Source organism: Mesoplodon mirus, assembly GCF_964341445.2.
Source record: "Mesoplodon mirus genome assembly, chromosome: 7".
Classification (NCBI taxonomy): Eukaryota; Metazoa; Chordata; class Mammalia; order Artiodactyla; family Ziphiidae; genus Mesoplodon; species Mesoplodon mirus.
The window spans coordinates 60,594,449-60,613,961 of record NC_138983.1 but is presented as its reverse complement, the minus strand read 5'-3'; the positions used below and the strand labels follow the sequence as shown (position 1 = coordinate 60,613,961).

At 48.3% G+C, this 19,513-nt stretch overlaps 1 protein-coding gene across 1 annotated transcript; it reads left to right on the top strand.

Annotated features, from left to right (window-relative positions):
• Nucleotides 1-1,017: 1,017 nt before the first annotated feature.
• On the top strand, nucleotides 1,018-17,647 carry CYB5R2 (cytochrome b5 reductase 2; the record flags this gene model as incomplete). Its single annotated transcript, XM_082629374.1, is given in 11 exon segments — nucleotides 1,018-1,047; nucleotides 9,953-10,051; nucleotides 10,055-10,096; nucleotides 10,349-10,409; nucleotides 13,152-13,258; nucleotides 13,533-13,662; nucleotides 14,285-14,368; nucleotides 15,089-15,174; nucleotides 16,305-16,404; nucleotides 17,326-17,333; nucleotides 17,339-17,647. Coding segments are annotated over 11 exon segments (894 nt in total). The 3' UTR covers nucleotides 17,486-17,647.
• Nucleotides 17,648-19,513: the final 1,866 nt, after the last annotated feature.

The following is a 19,513-nucleotide window of genomic DNA, read 5'->3' as shown; positions in this document are numbered from 1 at the left end:
AATAGCCAGGTCATGGAAGTAACCTAAATGCCCATTGACGAATGGATGAAGAAATCGTGGTACATATATACAGTGGAATATTACTCAGCCATAAAAAGGAACGAAATTGGGTCATGTGTAGAGACGTGGATGCATCTAGAGACTGTCATACAGAGTGAAGTAAGTCAGAAAGAGAAAAACAAATATCATATATTAACGCATATATGTGGAACCTAGAAAATGGTACAGATGAACTGGTTTGCAGAGCAGAAATTGAGACACAGAAGTAGAGAAGAAACATATGGACACCAAGGGGGGAAGCAGCGGTGGGGTGGGGGTTGTGGTGTGATGAATTGGGAGATTGGGACTGATGTGTATACACTGATGTGTATAAAATGGATGACTAATAAGAAAATAAACATTAAAAAATAAGTAAATTAAAAAAAAGAATTTAGCAGAGAGACGGAAGGTAGTGAAGTGGGTAAAGCATTTATTAGAAGCAGAGTACATGTGAAAAGGAACACACGGGTGGGTTCAGAGAGAGAGTCACGCTTTGGGGGTGTCCTAAATTGCTTATATAGCGTCAGTTTTATGGGTCTTTGTTTTCCTCTGGCCAGTCATCTTGCTTCCTTCCCATATCTGATCTGACTCAGGCTCTCCCCCATGCGTGCTCACATCTTTTAGCCGAGATGGATTCCATTGTGAGGGTTTCTGGGAGGTTGGCAGGACATATTATGGGTTAACATCCCTTCCCTGACCCCTGAAGATCATTTCTGCTCATGTGAACTTTGGGAGGTCTTCTTGACCTCAAGAATGGGAAGTATGTAACCTCCTTATCTTTTTAACCAAGCAGGGCTTAGCTCCTCTCTGCTCCTGCCATTGTGTTTATCTTTAAGTGTCTGGAGACAAATTTCAGCTGCTCAGCCTGGGGCCTGTCTATCCCCTGCCTCAGAACTAGGGGATACCTGCCCCCGCTTTCCTTAATGAGGGCTCAGAGGTCATGGGAGGTCTAGATCAGGGGTCCCCAACCCCCAGACCATGGACCAGAATCGGGCCACGTGGCAGGAGGTGAGCGACAGGTGCGCGAGCAAAGCTTCATCTGTATTTACAGCCACTCCCCATCGCTGGCATTACCGCCTGAGTCCCGCCTCCTGTCAGATCAGCAGTGGCATTAGATTCTCATAGGAACGCAAACCCTACTGTGAACTGAGCATGCAGGGGATCTACGTTACTCATTCCTTATGAGAATCTAATGCCTGATGACCTGAGGTGGAGCTGAGGCAGTGGTGCTAGTGCTGGGGAGCGGCCGCAAATATAGATTGTCATTAGCAGAGAGGTTTGACTGCACAGAGACCATAGTAAATCAACTGCCTGCAGACTCATATCAAAACCCTGTCAGTGAGTGGCAAGTGACAGTTAAGCTGCATCTGGTGGCAGGCTTTAAGTCAGAATCCGACACTTAATTTAGTCTGCACGTGGCCTGCCCCTTATTTTATTTACCACTTCTGTCCGTGCCTCTTTCCTGCACTGCGCACTTGTCTCAGTCACAGTTTTGGTGAGCCCACAAGCTAGCAGTAGCCAAGATGAGTAAAAAACAAACGTCACTGGAAAGCTTCTTTGAAAAGGGAGAAAGACCCAATAATGAGATAGCAGAAGACTCTAAGACTGCCAACAAAAAGACAGCTGCATTTAAAAGAAAATACCAAGAATTCTACTTAAATTACGGGTTCATTGCAACAGGTGATTCACATTCTCCAAGACCGCTTTGTATATAATATGTGGCAACTGGCCATCCAATGAAGCCATGAAACCTCCAAAACTGCTTCACCACATGGAGACCAAGCACCCTGCATGAAAAGACAAGGCTTTGGAGTTTTTCAAAAGAAAAAAACGTGAACACGAAGAACAGAAGCAATTCTTGAAGGCCACCACTTCATCAAATACGTCTGCACTGAGAGCATCATTCTTAGTGGCTGACCGCATTGCTAAAGCTGAGAAGCCCTTAGTATTGGTGATGAGTTGATCCTGCTGCTGCTAAGGACATTTGTCGTGAACTTTCAGGAGAGGCTGCAGTTCAAATGGTGGCACGTGTTCCTCTTTCGCTAGCACCATAACTAGATGAATTGATGAAATAGCAGAGGATATTGAGGCACAATTGTTAGAGAGGATTAGTGAGTCACCATGTACGTAATCCAGGTTGACAAATCTACCGATGTTGACAGCAAGGCAACAATGCTTGTTTTTGTGCGATATATTTTTCAGGAGGATGTGCATGAGGATATGTTGTGCGCACTTTTGTTGCCAACCAATACCACAGCTGCAGAACTATTCAAGTCTTTGAATGATTACATATCAGGAATACTGAATTGGTTATTTTGTGTCAGTATATGCATGGATGGAGCAGCTGCCATGACTGGACGGCTTTCTGGTTTCACTACTTGGGTCAAAGTAGTCACTTCTGAATGTTAAGTCTACACACTGTGTCATCCATAGAGAAATGCTGACTAGCTGAAAAATGTCACCTGAACTTAACGTTTTGCAGGATGTGATTAAAATTATCATCCACATTAAAGTACATACCCTTAACTCACGTCTGATTGCACAGCTCTTTGAGGAGATGGACGCAGAGCACACACATCTTCTCGTACACAGAAGTGACGTGGCTTTCTAAAGGTAGATCACTGGCCAGAGTTTTTGAGTTAAGAGAGCCACTCCAGAGATTTCTTTTAGAAAAACAGTCACCACTGGCAGCACATTTCAGTGCCACAGAATGGGTCACAAAACTTGCTTGTGTGACATATTCAACCTGCTCAGCAAACTCAATCTGTCACTTCAGGGGAGAATGACAGCTGTGTTCAAGTCTGCTGATAAGTTGGCTGCATTCAAAGCCAAACGAATTATGGGGGTGACGAGTGAACATTGGGATTTTTGACATGTTTCAGACATTAACAGAGACTTTGAAAGAGACTAAGCCAGGGCCTTCTTTCTCCCAGCTGGTGCATGATCACCTATCTCAGCTTTCAAAAGAGTTTGAGCATTATTTCCCAATCACAAAAGACCCCCGAACTGGGAAGGAATGGATCCATGACCCATTTGTGAATAAGCCAGGTGAATCAACTTTGTCTGTGCTAGAAGAGGATCAACTGCTTGAGATTGCAAATGATGGCGGCCTTAAAAGTCTGTTTGAGACCACGTCAGATCTCCATACATTCTGGATTAAAGTCAAGGCGGAATATTCTGAGGTTGCCACAAAAGCACTGAAAAGCCTGCTTGCATTTCCAACATCCTATCTTTGTGAAGCAGGGTTTTCTGCAGTGACAGCAACCAAAACGAGATTACTGAGTAGATTGGACATAAGCAAAACGCTGCGGATGGCACTGTCTCCCATCACCCCAGATGGGACCATCTAGTTGCAGGAAAACCGGCTCAGGGCTCCCACTGATTCTGCATTATGGTGAGTTGTATAATTATTTCATTATATATTACAATGTAAAAATAATAGAAATAAAGTGCACAATAAATATAATGCACTTGAATCATCCTGAAACCATCCCCATCCCCCACCCCCCGGACTGTGGAAAAATTGTCTTCCATGAAACCCATCCCTGGTGCCAAAAAGGTTGGGGACCGCTGGTCTAGATAGGGGCTGTCCAAAAGTTAAGTTGTTAGCTTCTTTGAGAGGCTGAGCAGTAGCTGCTACAGCCTGTAAGCATAGGTGCCATCCTTTAGGGGTTTGGTCCAATTGTTTAGAAAAATATGTTACAACCTGAGTCAGAGGTCCCAGTTTTTGTGTAAGCACCCCCAGGGCAGTTTCTCCTCTCTCAGTATATATAGATGGAGGGGACAGCTCAGGTTGGGTAAGGCTAATGCGGGGGCTCTTATGAGGTGGTTTTTCGCTTTCAGGAATGCCTGGTCACAATTGGGGGTCCACTCAAAAGAGTCAGGGTCCTTCCCTTTAATTGTTCATACAAGGGCTTAGCACCTAAGCCAAAGTTGGCGATCCATATACAGCAGAACCCGGCCATCCCTAGGAACCCCCAGAGCTGTTTTCTCATACTAGAGGATGCCATCTGGCAAGCCAGTTCCTTCTTCTCCTTAGATAGTGCCCTGTGTGTTGCCGAAATTTCAGCTTTCCTGTGCACCGATACCGAACAGAAATACGGAGGCAGAGATTTTGGAGGAAGAGAGAGATGGCTTTATTTTTCTTGCCAGGAAGAAGGGAAGACACAGTAGGCTAGCACCTCAAGAACTGTGCCCCCCTGTCTTGGGGAATTGCAGAGGGTCTTATAGGTGGAACTTGCAGTCCAGGATAAGTGATAAGGAACAAAGTGGTGAAGGTCTTGCATTCTTCTTCTTCTTGCAGTATTTTAAAACAGTCACTGCTGCTGTCAGGCAGCCTGGTAATTGGGTCCATTCATCTCTGGGTTATCGGCCTGCGACCTTCTTTCTGAAATGTAAACAGCTACAAGGGGTAATTTGCTACAAGAGAATGCAGAGAGTAAATGCCAGGTGCAGGGTACAATTCATATGGAATCAGAGAGTAATTAGCTTTGTTTAGCTTTGTGAAGGACGTGTCTAGCTACAAGTGTTTGTTTGTAGTAACAGCTAAAGAATAACCAAGATTGCTTAACTCTTTCAGGCCTGTTTATGCTGTTTCCCCAGCCTGTTCATTGTTGCTTATTTTCCTTGTTTATCAGAAAAATCTCATTTCTATTTTTGCTGCAACATGTGCCCCTTTTCTGTTATAAATCCTAAGTATTCTACCCGCTGGAGGGAGATCTGGGCTTTTTGCTTTGAAACTTTATATCCTCTCTCAGCCAGATGATACAGGGTGCTAACTGTTATGGTCAGAAAGCTCTTTGGTGGGGCTGGCGATTAGAATGTCATCCACATATTGAAGTATAGTTCGCTGTTCAACTCAAGATCACTAAGATCTTTAGCTAAAACCTTTACTAAAAGGGTGGGGCAGTTTTTAAGTCCCTGGGGCAGAACCTTCCAGTACAATAATTTTTTCTAGAGCTGTAGGGATCCTGCCATTCAAATACAAAAATCTATTGAGATACTGGGGCTAAGGACACACAAAAGAAGGCATCTTTTAAGTCTAACACTGAATACCAGATCCTCTCAGGGTTTGGGATAGAGAGTAATATGTACAGGTTGGGCACCAGGAGTGAATTTCCTCCGTAGCTTCATTTACTGCTTGGAGGTCCTGAACTAGCTGGTATTTCCCATTTGGATTTTTTTACCGGAAGAATAGGAGTGTTTTAAGGGGACTGACAGGATCTAAGAAGCCCTTGTTTGAGTAGCTTTCCGTTATAGGCTTAATGCCTACTAGGGCTTCTTTGGTTTAAGGGGTATTGCTTTTTACTTGGGTGATTGTAGTTGGGTCACAGCTTGACTATGACTGGTGGTGCCCTCCTGGCTCTGCCAACAGTATGGGCTCTGCCGTGGGCCCATACTGAGGGGTTAATCCCCTCAAGGTGAATTGGGCCATTATTATTGTCAGAGGGTGGTAGCACTAGGACTACAGAATGGAAGGTGGTCTCGGGTATTTCAGTGATAAGGTTTTTGTCTCTGAGATAAATTGTAGCTCCCAATTTATATAGTAAGTCTCTTTCTATTAGAGGAATTGGGCATTCCGGAATATATAAGAAAGACTGAGATGACGTTTTTCCTTCCAAAGCACACTGAAAGGGCTCTATAAAATTGCATTCCTGTGGCTTCCCTTCCACTCCCATGATCTTACGTTTATCTTTGGTCATTTTGCCTTGTCGAGTGTTCAAGACCAAGAAGGTGGCCCCTGTGTCAACTAAAACGTCAAGCTTTTTACCCCCTATGGTCAGGGTCAGCTGAGGCTCCTCAGGGGTAATTTCCAGGGTGCTCTGAGGAGCACCTAGGCCCCTTCAGTTCTCTTCTTCTTTTATGTGCGCAACCAGTGAGGTTGGGCCAGGACACAATGGTCAACCTAGTTTCCTTCCGAGGCATTTGGGGCATTCTCCCTTCCAATGACCCTCCTCCATGCAGTTTGCACACTGATTGGTTTTAAGCCCTTCTCTCCACTGTGGGCGTGGTCTTTGAAATGCAGGGCGACTCATCAATGTCACAGGGTCCCTTGGGGGACCGTCATTCCTGGGAGGTCGATTGACCCTGAATCGCTAAAGCCAGAATACTGGCAGTTCATTCTGCTTCTTTATCTTCCTTTGCATTCACCTCCAGATCCCGGTTGTTGAACACCCGAAGTGCTGATTCCACCACCCAGGAAGTGGGCATGGTGGGCCCTCTCCCCAACTTTTGTAATTTTCTCACAGTGTCTGGGGCGCTCTGGGACTTAAGAGTGGCCTGCCCTTCCAATGGCTTCAGATTATATTTTCATACACTTGGAGACACTCCCTTAGGCACTCAAGGAAGGCTGAGGGATTTTCCTCCGGTCCCTGGATGACTCCCTGTACCCTACTTCAGTTTATGGGTTTCTTCCCCGCTGACTAAGCCCTTAAGAATCAAATCCCTGAAATGTGTGAGGTTCTGCCAACTGTTTTCCTCTTGATGATCCCACCCAGGGTCCGTGTCGGGGATGGCTGGGGCTCCAAGCTGTTATACAGTGTGCCCTGCATAATTTTGATTGGTCTTATCCACTTTCTCCCTTGCATTAGTTATAATCAGTGCCTTTTCTTCCCCAGAGAATAAGATATTTTAGGAGGGTTTGGACATCCACCCAAGTGGGGAAATGAGAGTGGAATATTCCCCAGACTAAATTAAGGACTCCCTCGGGGGTCTTCCCATAAACCCTGGGATTGATCCTTCTAGTTGTATAGATCTGAGAAAGAGAGAGGTACATACATGGTGGTCAGCACCCCCCTCTCCATTGGGGACCTCCCAAAGGGGGAGTACCTTACTGATTCAGAGTTCTGGTACTGAACTCTGTGGACATGCATTGGACTAGATCCCAGGGGAGGAAAACTGAGAGAGAATGAGATTTGAACTAGCCTTGCATTTTTTATGGAGGCCCTTGTTTTGGCTAAGTGCCATGAAACATTGTACATGGGGATCTCATCTCATTTTTTTAAATGCTGGCAATAGAGATCCAATTGAAAAATAGTATTATAATTTAGCGAGCCGTTAGTTGGCCAACTTTCTCCATCTGCCAGTTTATACTGGGGCTACATGGTGTTGCAAAAGAAAATAAGCTGTCTCTTTGGTAGTGGGCAGTACTCGAAGAATTTCCCGTTATGGAGAATGCACCCTAGCAGCAATTTCACTAGGACAGAGGCTTGGTTACCCATAGTGGGGAGTCCTTATTTCTGGTCTGTTTCCAGCTTCCCAGTGGCCTCTTCCTAGGGTTGGTAGCAACACAGATCCCAGAGGATCTGGCCCACACCAAGTTGTCTAGGCACTCTAACTGAAATCTGAACCAATCTTCACAGGGGCTGGAAGGGGAGATGCTGTCTAAGAGGGCCCTAGTTATAAAGTCCCCTCTAAGTTAGCAAGTAGACATTTCCAGGCCTACTGTGGGACTGTAGGAGATACCCAATGTAGGTGAGTGCTTTCAGCGAGCAGTCCTCGGAGATAGGGTAAAGGAGGAATGGGAAATAAGCGTTCTCTAATCAGATAAATTGCTCGGAGAGCCTCTCTGGCAGTCAAGGAGGCTTGTTCAAAAAGGGCTTGACCCTGCTTGGTTACAGGCAATCAGGCAGGGAGGCCGAATGCCCATTTGGAATGTGTCCAGTTGTCTTTACTCTCAGCTGCAAGGACTCAAGGACTTTGGATGATTTGGGTGTCCTCTTCTTCCTTCTCTGGCTAGACGGTGATTTTCCGGAAATCTGGAAAAAATAAGATTTTTAAAGGGTTTGTGTCTCAGAGGAAGGATCCCCTAAGGATCTGTGATAGAGGGTAATGGGGAGAGACCTACCCAACAGAGCCATATACCCTGCCCCAGGATGGCAAGTTAGGGCAAGACGAACCAATACAGAAGATGTGCTTTTGGATTTTTGACTATATCCTAGAGTCGGGAGAGCTGCGGGGGTCAGGGCTGTGAGTGTTTTACAGTGTGCCAACTTACATGGATATCTGCTTCCAGCTGGCAGGATACCTAGTGCTCATCTACCCTGGTCCATGACCGACTTACCCTCTCACAGGAGTCTTCCAGTGGAGAGCGCCCTAGTGGCCTTTAAGTGCTCGACCCATGCCCACAGTTGTGGCAAGTATTTCCAAGAACATCAGGGCAAACAAGACCACATAGAACAGAGATTGAAGTTTCACCCTTATCAAGAACAGAGACTAGGGCTTATGTTGCACACACAAAACAAAGATGTTCTTACCATGTGGTGGCCTGGAGGGCTTCCCGTCCAGTCCATTCAGGCAACCAATTGTCCAATCTCGCCTCCCCCGTTATCAGAGCATTGGCTCAATTTAGACAACCAACCGTCCAGTCCAGTCTTCTCGGCAGAGGTCTGGCTCCAAGCAGGTGGCCAGGATCCTTTCCCTTAATTAGCCAATGCCTACAACCACCATTGGCCTTATCGACCGAAGTGGGGTCAGCGCCCCCTGTGTTGGGCATCGCCTGGACACTACACCAATCTGTAGCAAGTATCCTTGGAGATGTGCCGGGGTGGGGGGTCTTAACCTGGGGAGCACCCCACTTGATTCTTGGCTGCTTTTTGATCTCAAGCTTAAGTTAGTAGCCTTCACTGGCTCAGGGATCCAGAATTGGAGCAAACTGCTCAGTTATTTAACTTGCCTTGTTGGCGAGTAAGCCCTGAGTTACCAGACGGAATGGGCCCCCATTGGACACCAAAATTTGTTACCGAATTAAGTCGTATGGACACTGCTCCAGCCCTAGCCCAGTGGAGGCTCTCAGCCTTGGTGAGGGAGGTTTTTTTTTTCTGTTTGGGTTCAAGGAGGCGAATAACGAAACCCAAGCTGTGATTGACCCAGCACAGTCTTTATTCAGTGGCCAAAGAATGGAGAAGTGGGAACTAAGTTCACAGATCAAATTCTCACCCAGCTGGTGAGAGGGGTTTAACTTTAAAGAGTAAAGACAACCGGAGGAGGAGTGAGACGAGCTATGTGGAGGCATATGCAGTAGTCTACGGGGAGGGGCAGGGCTTTTTCTGAGGGACTGGGGTGCCACCCCCTTTTTATCCTTTTTTGGTCCTTAATGTCAGGTCCTGGCCACCAATAGGTGCATCATTTAATATGCTAATATAGTAAGATGAGACTCAGGGTGTGTTGGAGGTCAGATTCATTGCCCTATTGGTCCCAGCTGGTTCCATCTGTTGTTTTTTTTTTTCTTTTGTGTGTGTAGAGCTTCCTTTTCTTATCTCTGAACCCTTCAAGTTAAAAATATATATTCGCTCCTGCTAACGGTGGGCGTTGGTAGGTTTTGAGCAAAGACCTGGAGCAGCTCTGGCAACAGAGGTACTCACCCCACCCCTACCCCTGCCCTAGCCAGCAGGTGGCTGCGACAGTCCATTCCCTTTCTCATTGTTCCATTGGGGCTGACACAAAGAGGGGAGTGGAGGAAGCAAGCCCCATCCCTCTTAGCTCAGCAGCTAATCCCCCCTCCCTAGCTCTGTCCCTGGGGGTTGGGGCCCTCATTCCAAATTGTGTACTAGAAGCGGCATCCTCACCCCTTCCACCTCAAGGAGGGGACTGCCAGGGCTTGCACCCTTGGCTGTAGCCAGGATAGAGGCAGATGGGCAGGAAAGGCCTGGTGACGTTAGCACTCCTGGGCCATCAGACTGGGAGTTTAAAGCATCCCTCCTTGTCTGATCTGTAGCTGGCCCCTCCCAGCCTCCAGGTCCACCGGAGGCTGAGCCTGCCTTCTAGTTTAGTACCTTTACCTCTGCCTAGTTTCTTTTAGGCACAGTCCGGCTTCATACATGCCTCTGGTGTGGAGCGGGTGCCGCTGGGCCTGAGAGCTGTCCTGCCCGGGGCAGGCAGGACCTGAGGTGCCCTGCTCACATGTGTCTGGTAGGACACATCCCTGCTCCTCGCCATCACTGTTATTGGGACCACTGTGCTCCTGTTGGCCCCGAAGAACAAGAATGTAAGGAAGAGACGTCCTATCACCTTATAGCACCCTGAAGCCAAGTTCCTGCTGGCCCTGACTGAGAAAGAGGTGATGGGTCAGCCCTCCCCCTCTGCTGTCAGGGGCAGGATGGGGGAGTGGTGTGAGAGGAAGACAAAGCGGTGGGGAATATGTTGGTTGGGGAGGCCAGGGCAGTGGGATGGGCATTCCATGGCCTCTAGTTTGCTCCCCACTGCCACTGTCTGTGTATGTGTGCTGGGAGCGCCTTTCCCAGGCATCTGAGCTGCCCAGCAAAGCTTCCAGAAAGCTGACAGAGCCTGCCTCTGTTTTCTGTTTTATTAGCAACACTGGAGGTTCCGCTTTGGACTGCCCTCGCCGGACCATGCCTTAGGGCTTCCCGTAGGTGAGTGGGGTTTGGTGTCGTCACCAGGACCTGGGCCTTGCGGGCACTCTGCTCCTATCAGAAACTCGGCTGAGGTGTAGAGGTTGCCCTGCTACCTTTCCTGAGCCACATACGCTCAAAGAGGTAGGGAGATAGGCTTAGGGACAGTCCATTCCCTTTCTCATTGTTCCATTGGGGCTGACGCAAAAGCAATATCTTAATGAGCATTGAAAAGAACTGAGTCTAGAGTCAGAAGGTCTAAGATCCCATTGCCAGCTCCTTGCTGGGCAATCTTAAGCAAGTCCCTCAACCTCTCTGAGACTCTGTCTATGACATGGGGTTTCCCAGGCCTGTCTGCTACTTGCATTGTTGTGAGAATTAAGTGACTGATGGATGTGAAAATTCAGAAACTGTAAAGTGCTGTGCACTTAGGACGGATGGGAGGAATTGATGTTCCCCTACCGTCACGAGAAAGGCCCAGAAGGTTTGGAGGGGCAGGAGGGGGTTGGTGCCCTTCCCCTCCAGTATGTGGATTCTCAGCCGGGGCCTCAGACGCATGCACGAAAGGAGGGACCCCTTGTGGATATGAGCCCTAGCAGTCCTAGGGTTCCGAGTTCTCGCCTTTCTAATCTGTACCGCCACCAGGCGGCCGCGTCAGTCTTCGCGCTCTGCCAGGCCCACAGCCCGAAACTCTGCTGCTAGAGCCGTTGCCGTCCTGGTGGAGGTCCGCATCCATCGCCTGCTTGTCCTGGGTGCACGGGACAAAAGCTTGACGCCACCTCTTCAGGTGATGAAATTACCCACTAGGCAGCCAGCCTGGCCCCTGAGCCTCCTTGCTGCTTCCTCTCTCCCTCTTCATCCGTGAGAGCTGGGTGTCAGCCTGCCTTCCAGCCCTCTGCCTGGCTGGTGAGACCAGCCCTATTGGCAAGAAGGCTGAAGAATAAAACCGCTGAGAGACAGAATTTCTTAGAAACTGTCGTGACCCCTCTCTCCTCAGCCCTGGTGTGGGCAGTCCACAGTTAGTGCACCAGGTAGTTGAGAGGCTTCGGGGAGAGTCTGCTGTGAAGGCTTGGAGATGGCTCAGGCTTGCCAGCTCTGCTGAAATGAAGCTGGTTAGAGATGCAGTCTGCGGGACCAGCCGGGCAGCCCCGCTTTCTCTGAGGTTGCTGCCAGGCCAGGCCCAGGTTGGCTGCATCTGAAAGAGTCTGTCTGAGGTTTCCAGTATCAGATGAGTTCTCAGCAGGAAGCTGCCACTGGTGTTTATTCCTGGGTATCCCTGGTTCCCAGCCAGGGCATAGCCAGAGTCGTTGAGCCTGTCCTTTCTTTTTTTTTAATTTTATGGAAGCACAGTTGATTTACAATGTTGTGTTAATTTATGCTCTACAGCAAAGTGACACAGTTATACATATATATATTCTTTTTCATATTCTTTCCCATTATGTCTTATCACAGTATATTCAATATAGTTCCCTGTGCTATACAGTAGGACCTTGTTGTTTATCCATCCTAAGCCTGTCCTTTCTTAACCCAGAGCGTTTGCACCTCAGGCTTCAGGGCCCTTCAAAGACTGGGTTTGGCCCCTGCAGTGCCCCCTCCTCCTTTTCCTCCTTCCCTCCCTCCTGCCCTTCTCCTCCTCCTTCTCCCTGGGTCTCTGCTTCTGTCTGCATATGTTCTCTCTGTCCTGTGCACACACAGCTTCTACTCCCTCAGATACTCTGGCTCAGAACTTCCTCTTGCCTTTATCTCTTGGCATCTCTTGATTGCAGCTTCTGCCCTCAGCACTAATTGCCTTAGTCACTGAAGTCTCCCATGTTGGATGCAGCAGAAATCTGAGTGGCTTAGCCCATCATGTGACACTGGATCACGTAGTCATGATCCATAGGTCTCTGGCCACCCTGGTCTGTTCCTGTCTACCCTGGGGGGACAGAATTACATGGTTCAAAGTTTCCCTGCCGCCCTTCAGCAGAGCCATGGGCCAGGGAGACACAGTGCTGCTGCTGGAACTCACGGTCCATGGCTGTCTAAATCCTGGAGCCCTGCATACCTGTGAGCCCAGGCCTGCTCCATGCCAGGGAACAGGATACAGATGAGGGAGCTGTGATTCATTCATAGACCCCAGTGATACATACAGTTTAGGAAGAAATGACTTTATGAAGGCAACATATTTTGCTTTAAAAAGGAAACACTTTTCTGTAATTTTTTTTTTTTTTTGCGGCACTCTGGCCTCTCACTGTTGTGGCCTCTCCCATTGCAGAGCACAGGCTCTGGACGCACAGGCTCAGCGGCCATGGCTCACGGGCCCAGCCGCTCTGCGGCATGTGGGGTCTTCCCGGACCGGGGCACGAACCCGTGTCCCCTGCATCAGCAGGCGGACTCCCATCCACTGCGCCACCAGGGAAGCCCACTTTTCTTCAATACTCACCCTCCAACTTTAATTAGCTCTTCCTGTCCCACAGAGCACTTTGACATGGTAAGCCTGCACTGACAGTAGGCTTCCTGTGTGTGAAGCTCACAGCTATGCTGTGATGGAGTCAGAGCAGGTATGGGGTGAAGTGACTTGTCCAGGCTTGCACATGGAGTGATAAGGCAGGCCTAGGATCTAGGCATCCTGGACTTGGGCTCCTTCCATGCTTGGCCCTCCTCTCATGCACCCTGTTGTGCTATGCACCCCCTCCGCCACCAAAGCTCAGTCCTTTAGAAAAATCTTTGGTCCTGTTTAGGCTGGGCCCTGCTCAGTCTTAACATCTGGTGCCTTTTCTGTAGGTAACTATGTTAATCTCTTGGCCAAAATTGATGATGTGTTGGTGGTCAGGGCTTACACGCCTGTGTCCAGTGATGAGGATCTAGGCTTTGTGGACTTAATTATCAAGGTAAATGGTGCCTGCCATGCCAGCTGCCTCACCGCTACAAGCTTGTTCAGGGTGGTGGGCAGAGAAGGGGCACGTGCCCTGGACAGGGCTTCCCAGCGGTGTCATTTAACAGTGAAGCTGTTGACCTAGTGAAGTCTTCAGGTGTTGCTTTAGAGCAACCGTGAGTGCAGAGGATTTGCTCCTCATGGTTTCTGGTAGCAAGTGTATTCTTGAGCTGTGTGTGGCTGTGGCCTCGGGGCTGAAGGTGTGAAAACCATGCTGCCTTATTTTTCAGATCTACTTCAAAAATGTACACCCTAATCATCCAAAAGGGGGGAAGATGACTCAGTACTTGGAGAACATGAAAACTGGGGACACCATCCTTTTTCAAGGGCCATCTGGGCACCTGTTCTATCATGGGTCAGGTACTGGGGGGTTCACACTGGGCCTCCAGCTAGGAGGAAGAAGATGCCTATGGTTGTTCCATTGTTCTAGAAAGCTCCTCAGATTTGAGTCACATGGACTTGTCCTTGAAGTCTTCATACATTCATTCACACACCCACTTCATGAGATTATAAGCTTCATGAGGGTAAGGGAGTGATTTGGTGTTTCCTCATCACTGTATCTCCAGCACAATGCCTGATGCACGAAAGGCACTTGCTGTTGCTGAAAAATGGAGGATGGGTGGGTGGATGGATGGATGGAATGCACACTCATCCATTTGCTCACACACTCATCACTTACTCATTCGCTGCTGTGGGTGAGAGTGCTGTGTGACACTCCATGTTAACTTCAGCCTGCCTTTCTCCTTCCTCAGAAGAAGAGGTGCAGTTATTCCCCCAAGGATGCCCAGGATCTACTCCCACTTTGGGCCCCGGTGGACCAGGGCTGGCTAAGGAGGCCACCCTGGCTTTCTCCTCTGGTTTAAAATGGCATAGCCACTCCCTTAGGTGGACTTGCTTTCTGGGAGGCCCAAGGAACTCAGTGATGTTTTGCAGGCTCTCAGTCAAGAGCTGTAGACATCAGAAGTATCCTCTGTGTTTTCAGGGAAGTTTGCGTTCAAACCATACAAAACGAGTGAGCTTGAAAATAAACTGGTCCATCACCTGGGAATGATTGCTGGGGGCACAGGCAAGAGGCTACTGGGGGCTTCATCCACAGGGTGAGCCCTGAGGCCTTTCTGACTTTGGAGTCATTTGGTCCTAGAAGGGGTGATGTGAGAGGTTCCTTCCCTGGCTCTTTGAGATGAGGATGCAGGGTCAATGACAGGTCTCGACACTGACCCTGGACGCCCTGCTCCCCTTAACCAACATGGTGGCTGCCCCACGAGCCCCTGGAGCCTCTAAGGTGAGGCTGAGGGCCAGGCTGGGCAGGCCCACACGGGCCCCCAAGGGCTCCTGGATCCTGTTCAAGCCTGATGCTCCCCATCCCTTGAAAATGAATGCCTGAAAGATGAGAACAAACGTGTAAGGAGAACTGCAACATGCCAGGCACTATAACGGGCATTCTTTAAACTGTCACATTTACTTGTCATTAAATCTGTTTTACAAATGAGGACACTGAAGAGCTCAGACAGGTGCCTGACTCACCTTAGTCAGACAGTTAGGGAGCTAGACGTGAAATGCAGTCGTTTCAAAGCCAGTGCTGCCATGTGAAAATGAGAAGTGCTTTTGATGGATTGTTACATTAGAAGGGAAAACCAAAATGAAGGGTGGTTCTGCACTTTGAGTTCTGGGGACAGAAGTGAGAGAAGTAATCGGGGCCAAGGAAACTTGCGAAGCTGCTGCAGACCAGGGACTGTGAGCACCAGTGGGGGAGGGAAACCCGGCCTGCCTGCCAGCTGTGTTCCAGGGGTTACACCCATGCTGCAGCTCATCCGCTGCATCACCAAGAAGCCCAGTGACAAGACCAGGATGTCCCTCGTCTGTGCCAACCAGGTCAGTTCTGCTGAGTCAGCCTTGAGCGAGGAAGGAATGTTCCACTGTTTGCTGAGCCGGCCTCTGCATTCTTTTCCTCCCCACTCACCATAGTCATGCTGCTCGGGCGCCTGCAGCTATGGGAGGGCTCACTGGGCTCAAGTAGGGCTGCTGGCAGCCATAGAAGCTGAGTCCAGGCCTGTTTTTCCATTTGTTTTTGTTTTTTAACTGTCTCCCCAAACAACCATAAGCACTAAGCTTTCCTTCTTTCTTTAATTCTATGCTTTTCCCAATGTAAAATCATAGATGCCTTGCCCTTAGTGGAAATTTCAGAAAATATGGAAGTATATAAATAATTTACTTCTTCTTTTGTTTGCTCTATACATGCTATATATTCACAATTTTATATATATATATATATATATATAGTTTTTCATTTTTAGTTTTTTTACTCAACATTACCACACAGGCATTTTCTTATTAAAACTCTTTATAAATATTTTCATCAGTCTATATCAAGTCGCACCATCATTACTAAATCTTCTCCTCCATTCAGGTTGTTTTCAGTTTTCACAGTTATAAATGATACAGTGATGAATAATTGTGCCTAGGCTTAGATTATTTTGTTAAACAGAATCCCAGAAGTAGAATTGTTGGGACAAGGATCGTGATGAGTTTTATGGTCCAGGTCTTGTGTGCAGCATCTCTGAGCCTGCAACAGATCTTTTGGCTTTGTGCACTTTCCCCAGCGGAGGCTACAACCTCTATGTCCCTCTGCTGTAGCTCTCCAGTGCCACAGATTATATATATCATGTCATATATCACTGCCTTAGCCCCTCGCATTCCCTGCAGGAGATCCTGGGCCAGTCCGGTTTGCCTTGCCTGGCGCTCAGAGCGGATGCAGGAGCTGGGCTGGGACCCCCAGTGTTCAGACACAGCCTTCCAGCTGGAGGGCAGTCACCCAACGCCTCCCTCCACAAGAGGGCGTTTGTTGTGTCGGAGCCTCAGCAGAACTCTTTGGCCCAGAGTCTGCAGGGAGCACTCAAGCTAGAGTGGGGTGGCTGGGGCAGGAACGTGCTGACCTGTGTGCTGAGTCTGGGGAACAAGCAGGACGCCCTGGAGGGGTGAGGCTCATGTTGCTTCTTTTCTAGACAGAGGAGGAGATCTTGGTGAGAAAGGAGCTTGAGGAAGTTGCCAGAACTCACCCAAAGCAGTTCAACCTGTGGTACACCCTGGACAAGCCTCCTGTTGGTAAGGTCCCCGTTGTCCCCACCGTGGGTCAGCTCCAACCCTTGACCCAGTCAGGGGCCAGTCCCTGGGTTGGTTGGTTCTGGGCTGGTTGGCTGAGGCCAGGCCTTTGACTATGTCTCTACTTGGGAAATGCAGGAATTTGAGGGAGAGAGGATTTGGGATGACCTGCTTGTAAGGGCAGTAGAGGGTAGGTGTCCGATATCTCAGTGGCACTCCACGCACTACTATGAACGTCAGGGGGGACCCTGAGGCCCCGGGCCACCCTGAACACCCACTCCACACGGCATTAGAGCCATCTGATGCCACAGAGCCATCACTCACACTGCCTCCCGTACGGCCACTGACCCTTTCACCCTGCACCCTGCACCTCACCTAGGACGGCAGTCCTCATAAGCTGAGCCCCAGCCAGCCCCGGCCGCCACTGAGCACGCTGCCCCCCACAGAGCCCTCACGCTGGCAGGCTGCCTCTCTCACCCAGCGCTGAGCTGGGCCTGCCTCGTCATACAGCTCACTGCCCAGCAGAGGGCGCCACCCAAACGAGCCAGTCCCCAAACAACCACAGCGCCCTCTGCCTGGGACAGCTCCTGCTCACGGCCTCGATTCACACCGCACCCGGGTGCATCTGTCTCACGGTGGCGTTCACCCGCGCCGGTGCTTACAGCAGGCAGACACCAGCCAGGGACTCAGAGCCCCAGCAGTGAGCCTGGGGTCTGGGGTAAATACTGAAAAGGGCTCCCTGGGCCCCCCACGTCCTCTACTCCCAGCTTTCTGCGGAGAGCGGTAGTGCAGATGTCTAAGCCTTGGCGAGTAGCCTTGTGTCCCTCTCTCCCCGGCTTGAGGGAGGGCGGGCGGGCAGGCAGGGGGCCTGGGGTCAGGGATGCAACCTGGAAACCGCAACAGCTTTTTTCTGCTTAATCTCAGGCTGGAAGTACAGTCAGGCTTCATTACTGAGGACACGATCAAGGAGCATCTCCCTCCTCCTGGGAGGTTCTCATTCATCCCACCACCCCTGATCCAGAGAGCCACACACCCTAACTTGGAGAAACTGGGTTACACCGAGGACATGATTTTCACCTACTAATGCCTCCCTTCCTCTTAGCAAATTTGCCTGGTCCCGTTCATGTTTCACAGTGAGCTCAGCTTCACCATGTTGTACTGGGAAGTGTTCAAAAGCCCCTCGTAATGCATCTTTGTGTATACTGGCGCTCCTTCCTCTCTTTTGGTGTGGGGCTAAGAAAAAGGCTCAAGAGACTCAAGATAAAGTAGCTTCTGAGGCCTCCTTGCTTGAAGAGGCTTGAAGGAATTCCATTTCAGTATCTTTTCCCATAGTTTAGTGAAATAAAATTCAGTGCAAAGCAGATAGCCATTGAGTGTGGCTCTGTGGGGGACCTGCTAGACAGGTAGAAGGCCTTGGCCTGCCCCACATGTGTATTGGCATTTTGTGTCCTTGGGGGGTCACAATGGTCAAAAATACTGGGGCAGAACTCCAGGAGAATCCAAGGGGGGTCGTGTCAACTCCCAATTTCTCTTTAACCCCTTTCTAGAGTGTTGTTTTTAAGGTCACACCTATCAGAGGGCACAGGCACCCTCCATGTGCACTCTTTCTTCTCTTGTAGGAGACCTTTGAAATGGAAATGGTGTTAAAAATACATATCAGGGCAATTGTCAAGGTGGGCTCCGAGAATCCTGGACTCCCTGCACTTTACACCACAAATGGAGGTAAGGGGTGCTTCTTTGTTAAGGATCCTCTAAATGCCAGGCCCAATTCTGGTGTGGTCAGGTAGGGGTGGTTAGTACAGAAGCTTCTGAAGTTGCAAACAAAATTAGGTTCCTGAGGCTATTCCTTAAATCGTTCATATTTATTGCAAAGGGTATAAGTGTTCACTGTCACCATCTGTTGTTTGTGGTCAGGATGACATGCTGTTGCTTTGTTACCTGTGACTGGATAAAACCACTTCTGCTCTTGAAGTATAGTTGATTTATAATGTCTCAGGTGTACAGCAAAGTGATTCAGTTGTGTTTGTGTATATATTCTTTGTCAGATTCTTTTCCATTATAGGTTTTTGCATATTGTATATAGCTCCCTATGCTATGCAGTAGATCTTTGCTATTTTATATATAGTGGTGTGTATCTGTTAATCCCAAGTTCCAAATTTATCCCTTCCCTCCCTTTCCCCTTTGGTAACCATAAGTTTGCTTTCTATGTCTGTGAGTCTATTTCTGTTTTGTGAATAAGTTCATTTATATCATTTTTCTAGAATGCACATATAAGTGATATCATAATATTTCTCTTACTTCATTTAGTATGTTGCTGCAAATGGCATTATTTCATCATGTTTTATGGCTAAGTAATATTCCATTCATCTGTTGATGGACATTTAGATTGCCTCCATGTTTGCCTGGTGTAAATAGTGCTATGAACACTGGGGTGCATGTATCCTTTTGCATTAGAGTTTTCTCCAATATATGACCCGGAGTGGGATTGCGGGAATATATGGCAACCTTATTTTTAGTTTTTTGAGGAACCTCCATACACTTCTCCATAGTGGCTGCAGCAATTTACATTCCGAGCAACAGTGTAGGAGGGTTCCTTTTTCTCTACACCCTCTCCAGCATTTATTATTTATAGATTTTTTTTGATGGCCATTCTGCCCAGTGTGAGGTGGTACCCCTTTGTGGTTTTGATTTGCATTTCTCTAATAATTAGTGATGTTGAGCATCTTTTCATGGGCCTGTTGGCCTTTTATATGTCTTCTTTGGAGAAATGTCTATTTAGGTCTTCTGCCCATTTTTTTTATTTTTATTTTTTTGATATTGAGCTGTATGAGCTGCTTGTATATTTTGGAAATTAAGTCCTGTCAGTTGCATCATTTGCAAATATTTTCTCCCATTCTGTAGGTTGTCTTTTTATTTTGTTTATGGTTTCCTTTGCTGTGCAAAAGCTTTCAGGTTTAATTAGATCCCATTTGTTTATTTTTGCTTTTGTTCCCATTACTCTAGGAGATGGATCCAAAAAAATATTGTTGCGATCTATGTCAAAGACTGTCCTGCCTATGTTTTCCTCTAGGAGTTTTATAGTATCTGGTCTTACCTTTAGGTCTTTAATCCG